Genomic DNA, 13,161 nt, shown 5'->3' on the forward strand with positions numbered 1-13,161 from the left:
TCCCATCATGACTAGATGGATAAACCACTACTTTTAAGGATTTATCTTCAAAATAGTTACATTACATCAGAAAGATGCTGTTATTTAATGCTGGTGTATAAAATCCAATTAGAGGAGACTAAGTCAGAATGTCATCAAGGATAGTATTAAAACCCCTTACAGCTGATACATAAAGAATTTCCTGTCTGCTTGTGTGGAGGCATCTGTCTCACTCTCAGAGTAAGTGTTTCTGGACAGGCAGTTTCTGGAAAACAGCTTTTACAGACAGTTCAGACAAACTCTTGAGTCAAGAATCAGCTTTCTCTGGGCTGCCAGGTCAATTTGGAATGAGGGGAAGAGGGCTGGGATTAAGGATCTAGCATGGGCTGTGCAAGAGAGTGATGGGTACACCTGCTGGGATGCTGAGAGGCTGTGCGTGACAAGAGGCTTACCCAGGACTGTTTGTGACTTTAGCCTGTCACAGAGCTGAGAACTGCTGCTGGCAAAACCAAGCACACAATTGCTGCTACTCTTGATGTCTGAAAACTACTTATAGGCATGGGTAATTCAGATGCAAATGAAAATTGGGAAACCTAGGATTAGAAGGGTTTACTCCTGCCCAAATGTAACAGAGTATTGTTAGGAAAGCAAATAGTGATGAACAACTCTAAGATTCTATCTTTTATCTACATAATTGTATCTTGATACACTCATGCCAAATCACAAAATCACAAAAGACTACTACTAAAGCTGTAAAGTCAATGGATTAAAGATTGGGAAATGGCTGGAATCAAGATTTTTTTTTTTTGAAACCTAAATTCACTGTATATTCCTTAAATGGATGCACAATGATTCAGTCCTTAAGTTATGTGATCATGTGTAAAGGGAGCCTCATGCAGAATACCAAGTCAAGAATGCTCAGTTGCAGAGCAGCAATTCCAGAGTTTTATATTTCTAGCCTATGTGACTGTAGATCCAGATCAGTATGTGCTGCTTGAATTTTGCTGTAAAGACAGAATTATGCACTTCTCCATGAATTATTTTTAATGATGGTTCTTAGACTATAGTATCTAAAACCTCCTGTTTAAGCACTATGTCTTTGATTGAGAGCGTTTATGTTTTTCACATCTGATAAATGTGGACTTACCAAAGAGTAAGAGTGGAAAATGAGAAAAAAAAAAACACACACTGAAAATTTGCCTTCAGCATCTGGAACATCTAGAATTGAACAAGAATGGGATAGCAGGGGCAGCAACAGAATTCAGGCCTCCAATGCAGCACCTGACTCTCTCTTTAGTACTCTGCCATCTTTTAAGTTGTGCAGCCTGTGAAGGACCCCTGCACAATCAAACAAATGAATCTGTCATAAAGCCAGAGCTCATTCCCAAAACAAGCAATGAATGAAGCTCAGGTTCTGCGGCCAAAATTATTCCCGTGTATTTAAAGGCTTCATTATTTTCTGTACTGAGAAGAAGACAAATTGTGACTACATAGGCTGCCTCAGGCAGAACTCAAGGCCTCACCTCATTTACTCTGGGCTTGTTGATAATATTTTTGGCATTTGCAGCATATCTCAAGGTACTCATGGTCTCATTGTAGCTGGAGCTGGCAGGTGAGATAGCTACAGACAGAAAACAAATAACACAATTTTAAAAGCATTCAGTTTAACCCATCACTTTTCAAAAAGGCTTATTTTTTATCAGTCTTGCTTCTTCAAAAATAAAACCAAAAAATAACCCTAGGGTTATTTCATTAAGCTCACAGAGATTGTCTTCTCCAGATTGTATTTATAACTGAATGAATCCCCTAAAATCAAGGCTATGACCTTGGTAAGACTCTTAAACATAATTTCATGCACAATCAGCATGCATTTTCATTTCCCTGAGTATTCTATGTAATTCTATGTAATGATTTATGAAAATCATTACAAGGACAGATTCTAAGTGTTACAACTGTCTTCTCACTGCAGTAGAAAATATTAAAGGCACAATGTAGTACAAAACGTTAAACAATTAGTAGAAACCAAACTCACTGGCAATCATAATGGTCTTGGAGTTGCCCCCCAGACTGTCCTTCAGAAGCCAGGTGAGGATGGAGTCACGGTAGGGGATGTAAGCTGGCCGCCTGGTCCCACTGCTGCTGCCTGAGGGAGAACTGCCCACATGGCTGCTGTCCCCTTCGCTTGTGATGCTGTTAATGCTCTGGCAGCTGCTGAACATCTGAGAATTTTGTGCTGAAGGAGAAATACCACATAGCTCAGGAAAGGGATTATTTTTTGTCATGGCTACTTAATTTTCTTAGATGTCATTACAGTTTATGAAGACACCACACAGCTGATCTGCTGAGCTTTTTGATGTAAATGCAAATAAACATCTACACTCAACACATGGTGAGTGAGTCACATGCTTTTATCACAACCCTTCAACATAAAGAATTAATTTGCTTACCTAAAGTGGATATGACAATTCCAAGTGTAACTAATGACTTGTTAATATTGGCACCTTCGGTAATTCTATCTTTACAGTAACTGGGATCAGCCCTTTCACTGTAGCAAGCAAGCATGAAAAAGACAATGCAAAATAAACAAAAATGCTTAATTATTAACATACAGGCAATATGAAAACATTATGTATTTTCAAGCAATACAAGAAAACAGAAATTATGAGCTTTGCAATTAAAAAACCCATATACTTTGAGTATTTTTTATATTGTTCTCTATTTCAGGAAGTCCAAACAACCATGAGCAAAGGCTGTTGGTGCAAGATACTGTTAAAGACCCACCAAAATATAAATTCAAGTCTGAACTGGGCAACCCAATCATAGTGGTTCTGAATTTAAAAAACCAACATATATTTCACAACTCCACAAGGGTAGACTGGGTCAGTACAAAAGTCTGTATACTCCCTCAGTAGCACTTTCTCTGACCATACATGCTTGGCAATTTATGTTCTTGAGAAAAAAAAAGTCCTTTTTTATAACTGTTCTATAACTCTTCAGCACAACTTCCATCTTTCTGTTTTCTGTTACATCCAGCACAACCACATGTTCCTCACTGAGATGCATAGCAAAGATCAGAGACCTAGGAACTTTCGGAATATGAACAACACAAACAGTGAGATATAACTATTTTCTCCAGCCATGAGGAACACATTCCCTTTTCCCCCTCTCTTTTCAAGCTCAGATTTAGTAATTCCAACAACAGCTACGGGAAAAGCCACTTAATAAGAATATGGAGTTGAATGGAATTACCTTAAATGTACGCAACAGCACAGTATTGGAATTGAGGATCCAGGAATTCCCTTCCCCAGTGAAAATCAATACACAGTACAGAAGAACTATTGACAAGGACAATATTAGCTTAATGTTCCCTGTTACTTTATAAGAAAGTCAGGCTTACTGTTAGGTCAATGAAATTTTAAAATATTAAACTTCATCTTCTAAGACAGTACTGTCAGCATCTTCAGAGAAAATTACCTCTTTGCCCTTCCATATATTATTACCTGCCTGCAAGGTCCACTAAGTTGATCTTGCTTGCAATTTCAGAGGGAAGATTGTTCTCCAGTATAGCCTGAAGAGAAAAACATACATAAGGAAGACTATTCCCTTTAATTAATTAAAACAATTTAAAAACAAAATTGATGTGCTCTTTTGTTTGAAGCTGAGTTGTACATACGACTGTCTCACTGCCTTTGTTTGTGACCTTGACCCTCTGACTATGTTCAAACCATTAACTCAACAGCTTTCTCACCCCACAGAGAAACTACCCTCTTATGCCAATTTCCTCTTGAAAAAAACCTTTACTGCCTAGAGACTGTGAAAGGGCTTCTTGTAGACCTTGCAGAGTTATTTTCCACTAATGTATTCCAAAGGTCTTTTGTGAAACTAAGGAAAAATATCCCAAAAAGTTCTGTGATTACAGGATGTTAGAAGTGTGAGATAGAAAAGGTCTATTGGATCACTGAACTATTTCCCTGCCAGGGAAGGATGTAATTCCTCTGGAGAAAGGCTGCATTGTCTCAGGGAGAGTGCTGGATGCCAAATGCTAAAGAGATGAGTACATCTGAAAAGCTGGACAGATACAAAATTTTGGTGTAAACTAATGCTGTACTTCAATTAAGAATCCTAAATAAGTGTGACAAAACATAACTTCAAACATATTCACATGTAATTTTCAGAGCATCAGAGGAGGGTTATTGCATTTCGAAGGGCTGATTAAAACTGAAAACATTTCTTTTAAATGTGAGGTTTTGGCATCACTTCTGACTATAAGCTTGGACAAAGGAACAGAACACTTCAATAGCACCCAACACATCTGCAGTGTGATCCAAAGGAAATAAGTAACAGCTTCCACCATTACTACAAACAGCACAAAATAGTGACAAGTAAACAATGCACAACATGGTGAACAATGCTTTTGAAAGTGAAAAGGAAGTTGCGTTATTTTTCGCTAACCTGAGTGTAGTGGATGGTGAAGATAGCATGGGATCTGCTGCTGGCATTGTGAATGTGTGTAGCTGCTGTGATTCTAGAAAGAAGAACAAACCATTCAATCACAAAGGGTTACTTCCCTGTATTCAGGGAAATCAAAATCAACAAATACAGCAGATAAACGAAAGAATGTGAAACTTGGAGAATATGGCAGGCTGCATTCTTGGATCTGATCCCAGAGCATTTGGCAGAGAACCTGGAAGGGTGGAAACTGAGGATCAATTAGAGGTGTTTTTTTCCACCAGCAGCACCCTCAGGAGATATCTCAAAGCAGCCTTACTGCACAGGTACAAGGTGTTGCATAAGCGTGGCACACAGCAGAGAAGTATAGCCAGCAGCAGCATCAAACAGCTCATCCGAATACAGAGTGTACAAGCCCAGCACATCTTCTCCATTTGTGCCCATTTTTATCCCTTGGCATTTCCAAAGGGTTCAAAAACTTTCATACACCACTTCTGGGGTTCCTTTATGCTAATACAGCTCTTTTACACAGCCAGAGGAGTCCAGTGAGACTAACAGGTCTACCCATGAGAGTACTAAATAAATACTGTAATTCCCTGTGTGGCACTTGCATGACTCTATTACATGGACAGACTGGTCATACGGCTCTCGAGCTCTGACCCAGTGCACTCTGGCAAGAAGGAACTGGTCACAGAAGGAGGAGCAGCAGGACCCTCCCACTGCCTCTGTAATGCAAACTTTTTGGAAATTCTACTTACTTTATTGTTGTTTCGGTTAGAAAAACTCAAAGAAAGCAGGACTTTGTCTAGGGCAAAAGCTAGGACACAGGTTTTTCTCCTTTGAGCTTACCTGGGGTATTAGCTACATGTGCAGCCTTTATTATCAGTTTTTCCAAGCCTACCCTCAACAACAGTAGGTAACTCTAGTAGTGCAGAAAAGGACTGTGGTACCATGCTTTTGCTACAAGCCCAGCTGCCAGAGTACTGCAGAGACCAGTTGCACTGGAGAGCAGAAAGCTGCAGCTGTGTGTATGCTGCTGAGTGCCCAGGGCATGAGGTCAAAGCCAGGACTCTCCTCCCTGGTATTCTCTGCTTCCTACACCTCCTCCACTGTCATGTGAGTGGCCACTGCCAAAAGTTACAGGCAGCTGAGCACGCCATGGTTATAAGCAAGCCAAAGCTGAGGTAGCAGGAGAACGTGAACTAGTCTCCAGATGTTGGAGGAGGAAGACAAACAATTAGGTAAAGGGCAGAAGACACAAAACAGCCCTACAGTGGGCAGAGAATGTAAGGGAACAGCACCAAAGTTTATAAAGCAAAAGAGAAAAAGAAAGTGCCCCAAGATCTGGAGGAGGAAGTGATAGTACTCCTCACCTCCAACAATACACAAAGTAGAGACCAAGTTCACATCTCAATTACTCACAACCCATGTAACCCATGTATTCACCTGGAATTCTGTTGTATTGAAATAGTCTTTTTACCATAAAGCTGCATCTATTAATTGCTACAAGCAGAAACAGCAAAACTTAATCCTGATGTACATTCTAAGCGGATTTGTGTGGTAGTTCAGCTTAGTTTCTATTTACTTCCTAGCACCACTGTTATTCTAAAACCTTGACTACTCTTATGATAAGACTTAATATCAGTTTTGAAACTGTGATTAGGGTTTGGAGGATCCTTTCAAATATAACTCTTTTCCATTACTGTAATGGCACCTGTAGAGATACTTACTGCTTCTTGTCAAAAAGTGTCTTAACTAACAAGAGCCAAAATCATTGGCTTCACCAGCGTTCCAAATCCCACAGTTCTCTGACAGCAAATATACAATTTGGACTAGGAACTTATAGAAATAAAACCAAATAATTGTAAACCAAGTACTTTTAGAAAATAAATAAATATACATTATCTTTTCAGCAGTTTTAAATAATTTAATTACATGACCAAGTGAGCTGAAAGCTATCCAGCCTAAAGTATCGTGAGCAATTGAAGGGGAAAAACAGATGTCTGTTAACAGAAAAAACGTTTTCTTGGCTTGCATTTTTTATCACAGACAGATGGTAGAATGTTGTGGGTAAGTCAGCATGGGATCAGTTTTGAAGAAGCAACTTCATGAGTGCTTGTAGCTCTTGCTGTGGACAATATGAGGATAGGTAACATCTTATGTGTATGTCATGTGCAGGATCACCAAATCTGACACCCTGTCATGACAAAGCACTGGCAACAGATTCAATAAAATAAACATCAACGAAATCAACACACAGTGAAAGAAGTGTTAAATGCAGATGGAGATGGTTTGTTATATAAAATACCTTTTAGCTATTCCTTCCTCTAGAAGTTTTACAACTTGCTTGTAGTCTGTAACTAAATGCTGAGTCAAACCTGCCAAAGATTCGAGAAGAGTTAAAGACTTAGCTTTCTCAGGAAGTTTCATTCAGTTTATCCAACAATTTACCCAACATCAGGAGAATAAGGATGGTCTGCTGAGATGACAGTCTATTATACAAGTAGTCTCTCAAGTAGAGTAAATTTTATTAAAAAACACAAATATTTCATTTTTTAAAAAATTAAGTAAAAAATCCTAGTTCATCCTTCCAATGCAGTAACATTAATATAAAAAAAAAGCCTCATACCTTCAAAGAGCAGAACTTTTCCATCTGCACAACAATGGTACTTAAAAACCAGTATAACTCCATAATAAATTTTCAGCTATATCACTGCTACTACTTGGGTACAGATCCTATAAAGAAGATTTTGGCCATTGCCTCTGGATGATGGCTCTGCTCATGCAACTAACAGAATTAGGAACCAAACCCTGTGAATATTTACCACTTACTTAACTAGGTTGTAGCCTGCACTTGGGACTCTTCATGCACTTTTCTCCTCAGAGGGTTTTTTGAAGGATCTCCCCAAATAATGATATGAACCACCTGGCCTTTTCTTGTCTTCTCCTTTCAGTTTGTTTTTGGTTGGTTTTTACTTTTTTGTTTTTTAAATTTGATTTTTTTTTTAAGGAGGGGAAAGCCCCCTAAAGAAATGAAAGCAATACCACATTCAAAGCCTGCTGTGCTGGAGGGGTGGTCATGACTAAGTGGGGCCCAGTGGAGGGCGGTGTGCTGCTGTGCTGTGGCACTGACAGCTTCTGGCAAAATGCAAATTCCAGTGCACGTACGAAATTATCCTCAACAGGCTTGTATTTCCCATAAATCCAGTTTAATATGCCTCATCACCGAGGATTATTTATCATTTGTACTGCAGTGGCTTCTTAAAAAACACCTAGCTGTGAAGCTAGTCTTTGTCATACCATAGCAAAACATGCCAATGCAGAACGTTTTATCTCACAGTTGGAATCCAGGGCAACTTCCTCTCCCTCCACAGATTTAGGTTTGGCTTGTTTTACTACAGACCACGAAAGTGTGGGTAAAGTACTGAAAAAAATTTTTGATTTATTTGGATCAAATAATTTATCTATTGCTAGAATGTAAGTCAAGATTAATATGAACTTCAACAAGACTGAAATGAGTACTTCTGATATTGTTGGAGTCTATCCTTTCATGATAACAGTTTGCTTAACTTTAAATGAAAGCAAAGCAAAACCTAAGCCAAAGAAGGGAATTTACTTTAATCCTTTAACAACTGATATACATAAAGAAAAAACCAGATTTTCGGATCACCCACACTTAAAAAAAACCCCTAACTGCAGTGTGCGTGCATGAATACTTGCACACACAAAAAGTATAGAATGATTTTCAAACGAGTATTTCTTCTGCTCTGCTCTCTAGTGCCTCTTTACAATACATTAATTCCAGAAGCCATCACATTTTCCATTTGAGAAAGAGGCCCATTATTTTTCTAGCAGCACTGGGATCTTCAAAGCTCAGAATATGGAAATTATCATACATTGTTTTCCCAGACCCCTTTTCCAGGTCTTACTCAACTGAATAAAAGTCCCATTATAAAAAGGAGGCATGGAAGAAATTCTTACCTGCCTACATTTCCCTAAGCACTGGAATTGTGAATCTAGCAGAGAGTTTAAAACAGTTAGCCTTTTAAGAAGGTTAATGAAATATTTTAAATGTTGCTTGAAAAGAAATGACGAAGTGTTCTGTTGGCTGCCCGAAAAAGAAAGGTCATTTTCAAGTCCCATAGAAATATCAAAACCACTAGCTTGTCTAGAAATCTGCCTTGGAGTAAGAAAGGATGTCCCCCAGAAATCTGTCTCAGAGTAATAAAATAGATTGCATCATTTCCTGATTTAAGAGAGGCTGATTCCTTAACAGTGCAACCATCTGTGAGGGAGAAGTTTGAAACGATTCCAATCCAAAGCACTGAAACACTTTCAGCATGTTAAAGGCTACAATCTCTCAGCCTTTATGTGAAAAACGATGGGCTGGAAAACTTTTAAGATACTTAGTGTCCAGAGCTGGGGCTTTCCGACTGGACTTGAAAATGGAAAATGCATTACCCAGAGCAACTAAGTGTCCTTAAAGGGATTAAGTTTTCTGATTTTCCCCTCTCTGTGTTCTTCATCCACAGCTAACTGTACTCTGGATGTCACTGATACCAAACACAAAACTAAAACTAGTGGTACACTGAGGAGCTCCTGATGAAAGCAAGCCTTAAAAATGCTGATTGCTTGCATGAAGCATGATACAAATCCAGATGCTAGTCCTTAACTTGCCTGATCTATGGAAAACAATGGAAGATTTCTGAGCTTTGCTGATGTTCACCAATTTAATTTCTCCCATACAGTAAATTGCCTGGAAGTGAAACACAAAACAAGTTCTCCTTCTAGTAAACTTGCTGAAAATTTTTATTTCAGCTGTCTAGCTACTGGAAATATTATTCTTGCACTCTGATCCTGCACAGAGAGACTACATATAAAACTGCCAAAGACCACTTCAGCATGTAGAAAACCCTCATTACAGAGCTCAGCAATTTTTGATTGCAGCAATACATTAGTGCAGTTGAGAAGGGCATTTTGTACCAGTGCTGTGAACCTCTTCACAAGAGGCTTTCTTGAATTTGATCTTATTAAAATCCAGCTGCCTATACTTGTTACTTGCATTCAAGTCACTGCTGCTTATTTTTGATGTGAGCTAATGAATGCAGTTCCATCACACTTTATTAGTCCCTCTCCTCAACAGACACCAGGGCTGTCCCAAGTAAAGCAAACTGTCACAGTTCACAATTGCACAAACCACACAGGCAAATTGATTCATATATATTTGTATACACGTCTCAAAAGACCTGTCATCTGTTGCCCTAAGCCACTGACTCATCAGCCTGAAATTACTTCTGTTCACATGGTCTCACAACAACATCTAATTACACCCCATGATGTCTTCAGCAGAGAAATTACTTAACTTTTCATGCATGTGATCAGTTTTTTACTAAAAATGTGAATCACACTTACCATTGAAAATAAAATTTTTCTTACAGGCATTAACACAATTATTTTTTGAGGCTGTCGTAACACAGAGGGAGTGAATCATCTAAAATAAATTATTCAAACTGAATTTACAACCGTGGCCAAAAGTGGCAAATATTATTTATGTTAATCTTTTGCCATTATCTTTTCCTCTTAGTTTACAAAATCTAATCAACTGGCAACTTTAATGGCATATTTCAGAACTCTATCATAAAACTGTTACACTCAAAAACTTCAGTTGCGTCCAAGTATAAAATCCTTATTCAAAATAGGTAAATAAAAAAAGCACAGTAAAAACAAACAAACAACCTCCCCCCAACAAACCCCACAACAACAACAACAAAAGCCACAACAGAATTGAAAAAGAAGTGACAGAATTGGCCTGGAAGGTTCCAGATGAAGACAAAACAGTGACAAAAGGCGAGCCAGCCCATTGGCAGAAGCTATAAGTTTATTTTCTTTAAAACAGGGAAACTCCATTATATGTAGCCAAGGAATCACTGGAGATATAAGGTCTGAGAAAATGGGTGGAAATTGCCAAGGAAGGAAGCAGTTTAAAGACCTTTTCCTGTGTGGTGAATGAGCAGCTGCTAAAAGAAAATAATTAGTATCTGTACTCCATCAACAATGAAGTTCTCCAATAACAAGCAGGTAGAAAGAGAATCTTGGAAAACCCTCAAAGCCGAATGTCTGTGAATCTGCTTTTCAAAGAATTATGTTTGCCATACTAATGAGACCATCAATTCATCTGTTTTCCAAGTGTCCTTAAAACAGGATGCTGATGCTCAGGGAAAGCACAGCTGAAACAACCAGAATGTTTGACAGGCCCTTGTGTACAGGACCATGAAAGCTCAACATTTTGCAAGTGCCGATTTCCAATTTTGAGAGGAGGAACTGCTAACAACCATTGGTTGTTAGATGTACTGTGACCAATACAGGTGTCCAAGGAATCTGGGTTCCATTCAGTCAGGCTCCATCCAATCCCACAGTCAAGTCACTCTATCTATTGTCACATCTTGCTTTAATCTCTGGAGGGAGGATAACCATGTTATGTGTAATGCCGTAATAAAGAAAAACAGGGAGAAAAGTGAACCAGGGAGAACAAGAGAAATTCACTAAACAAACAGAGACAATAACTCTATTTAGAAACCAGGACAAATCCGTATTTGCTCTGATGTGACAGGATCCATAAAATCGTACGTGATATGCATTTTGTGTACTAAGTCCGTACTCCCTAGGTGTTACTACCCACTTGGTGGCTAGCCAAGCAGTTGCACAGTCAATGATACCAGAGGCTACTCTGGAATTCTGTCCTTAGATATAAGGCAAGATGAAAAGGAAATGTATGCATTTGCTTTCTAAACAAACACCCAGTTTGGAAAACACTCTTCCTTCTGATCTCCACCATAAAGCTACTTGGTATGATTTTACACTGGAGCACCGATTTTGAGATGTGACTTTTGTCAGCTGCTGGTCAGATACACAGCAATGTAGCCAGCAAACTTTACACCAGGAGCCACTCAATTTCCGAAATACCAAAGGCCAAACTGCAATTCAAAGCTGTATGAGACCCTGAGGTGAAAGCACCTATCAAAACTGAAAATAAACTGGAAGTAGAAAAACAGTGAGAAGGTAAGAACTGAAGTAAGAAAGACAACTGAAATGGGAAAAAATATGTTTTCATTTTCATCTGTTCCCTGTCACATGTTTTGAAAGCTTTGATTCACTAGAAAACACAAAGCCACCTAAGATGCTGCTGTTACAAGTTTTGAATGCCACAATATAAGAAAGATACAAAACTGTTAGAGAGCTTCCAAAGGAGGGCTACAAAGATGGTGAAGGGTCTGGAGGGGACGCCATATGAGGAGTGGCTGAGGTCACTTGGTCTGTTCAGCCTGGAGGAGACTGAGGGGAGACCTCATTGCAGGCTACAGCTTCCTTGTGAGAGGAAGAGGAGGGGCAGACACTGATCTCCTCTCTGGTGACCAGTGACAGAACCCGAGGGAACAGCACAGAGCTGTGTCAGGGGAGATTTATGTTGGATATTAGGAAAAGGTTCTTCACCCACAGGGTGGTTGGGCAGGCTCCCCAGAGAGGTGGTCACAGCTACAAATCTGTCAAATTTCAAGAAGTGTTTGGACAACCCTCTCAGGCACATGGTGTGACTCTTGGGGATAGTCCTGTGCAGGAACAGGAGTTGAACTTCAATGACTCTTGTGGATCCCTTTGACTCAGGATACTCTATGATTCTGTAATTCTATGAATTTAGAAGGCTGGGATGTTCTTAGTCATCTAATATACTGATACTAGCCATTCTGTACTTTTTCAGTGTAAGGAAGGAAAATCAAGCTTATTAGGTTCTCACTTGGGTGAGATTTTTCATTGTTTCTCGTGGCCTGCCCTGTAACATCAGTTGAATTTATCTACTCTTTTTTTTTTTTTTTTTGTGTATATTCTGCTGCCGAGGTATGGAAGGGACCTTAGGCTGGTCTGGAGAACCCATTTAGAGCTAATGTTGGTAGATTTCTTGATTAAGTTAGTATTTCTTTAAAATAAAAGAAAGCAAAATAATACGACTCCCATATGACCTATGGCTGGAATGGCAAACAATGCAGGATATCCAGCCAGTAGGATAACAGGGGCAAAGCTTTCAGTGTACTACAGGTGATCATATAACAAGAAAAACATTTGAGAAAAGTAACCCTTGAAGAGCAGAAGCAATTACGACCATTGCAGGTATACGTGCAAAGATACATACACACCTGATATACATTTACTCACAGTTCTGATGCCAATTGTGAAGCCCACTCTCACCTTGCACATATGGTCCTGTTTCAGGGTGTTCTCGAACTCGAAGTGTGTAAGGCTTCTTTCGGTCTGACTGTTTTAACAAGTCTCGGACACGCTCATTATAGATTTCAAGAAAACTGAAAAGAAAGTAAAAGGAAAGCTACATGCACTCAGTCAAAAACAAACCAAAATGAGAAACATATTTATATATTTATATAATATATAAATACATATATATTTACACAATCTAACCAACTCTTACATAGATTTTTCACACTAGTGGGCTCAAATCCCCAGATTTCCAAACATAATGCTTTATTAGATGCAAGGGAACAATGAATAAGACTGGAATGTAAATGAATAAGACCGGAATGTAGGATTATGGCTCAAATTTAGGAGTTAAACAAAGGAAGTTAATTTTCACTGCATTCTTATTTCAGCTGTTAATACAAAGGTGAACAGACAGCATCCAAAGAACAGTACTTAGATGGAAAACTAAACCCAATACTTTCTCAT

General features: G+C 38.9%; 1 protein-coding gene across 2 annotated transcripts in view; it reads right to left on the minus strand.

Moving 5' to 3' along the window:
- STARD9 (StAR related lipid transfer domain containing 9) overlaps positions 1-13,161 on the minus strand; it is a 101,389-nt gene that overhangs the window by 44,740 nt on the left and 43,488 nt on the right. For both annotated transcript variants that reach the window (XM_032111531.1, XM_032111529.1), the window contains exons 7-13: positions 12,670-12,782; positions 6,737-6,806; positions 4,432-4,504; positions 3,480-3,547; positions 2,427-2,524; positions 2,012-2,212; positions 1,503-1,600 (exon numbers count right to left, since the gene is read on the minus strand). In XM_032111531.1, the coding sequence (XP_031967422.1) occupies positions 1,503-1,600; positions 2,012-2,212; positions 2,427-2,524; positions 3,480-3,547; positions 4,432-4,504; positions 6,737-6,806; positions 12,670-12,782 (721 nt within the window). The remainder of the gene's footprint in view (positions 1-1,502; positions 1,601-2,011; positions 2,213-2,426; positions 2,525-3,479; positions 3,548-4,431; positions 4,505-6,736; positions 6,807-12,669; positions 12,783-13,161) is intronic.

The sequence above is a fragment of the Corvus moneduloides genome, chromosome 6 (assembly GCF_009650955.1).
Source record: "Corvus moneduloides isolate bCorMon1 chromosome 6, bCorMon1.pri, whole genome shotgun sequence".
NCBI classification, from domain to species: Eukaryota; Metazoa; Chordata; class Aves; order Passeriformes; family Corvidae; genus Corvus; species Corvus moneduloides.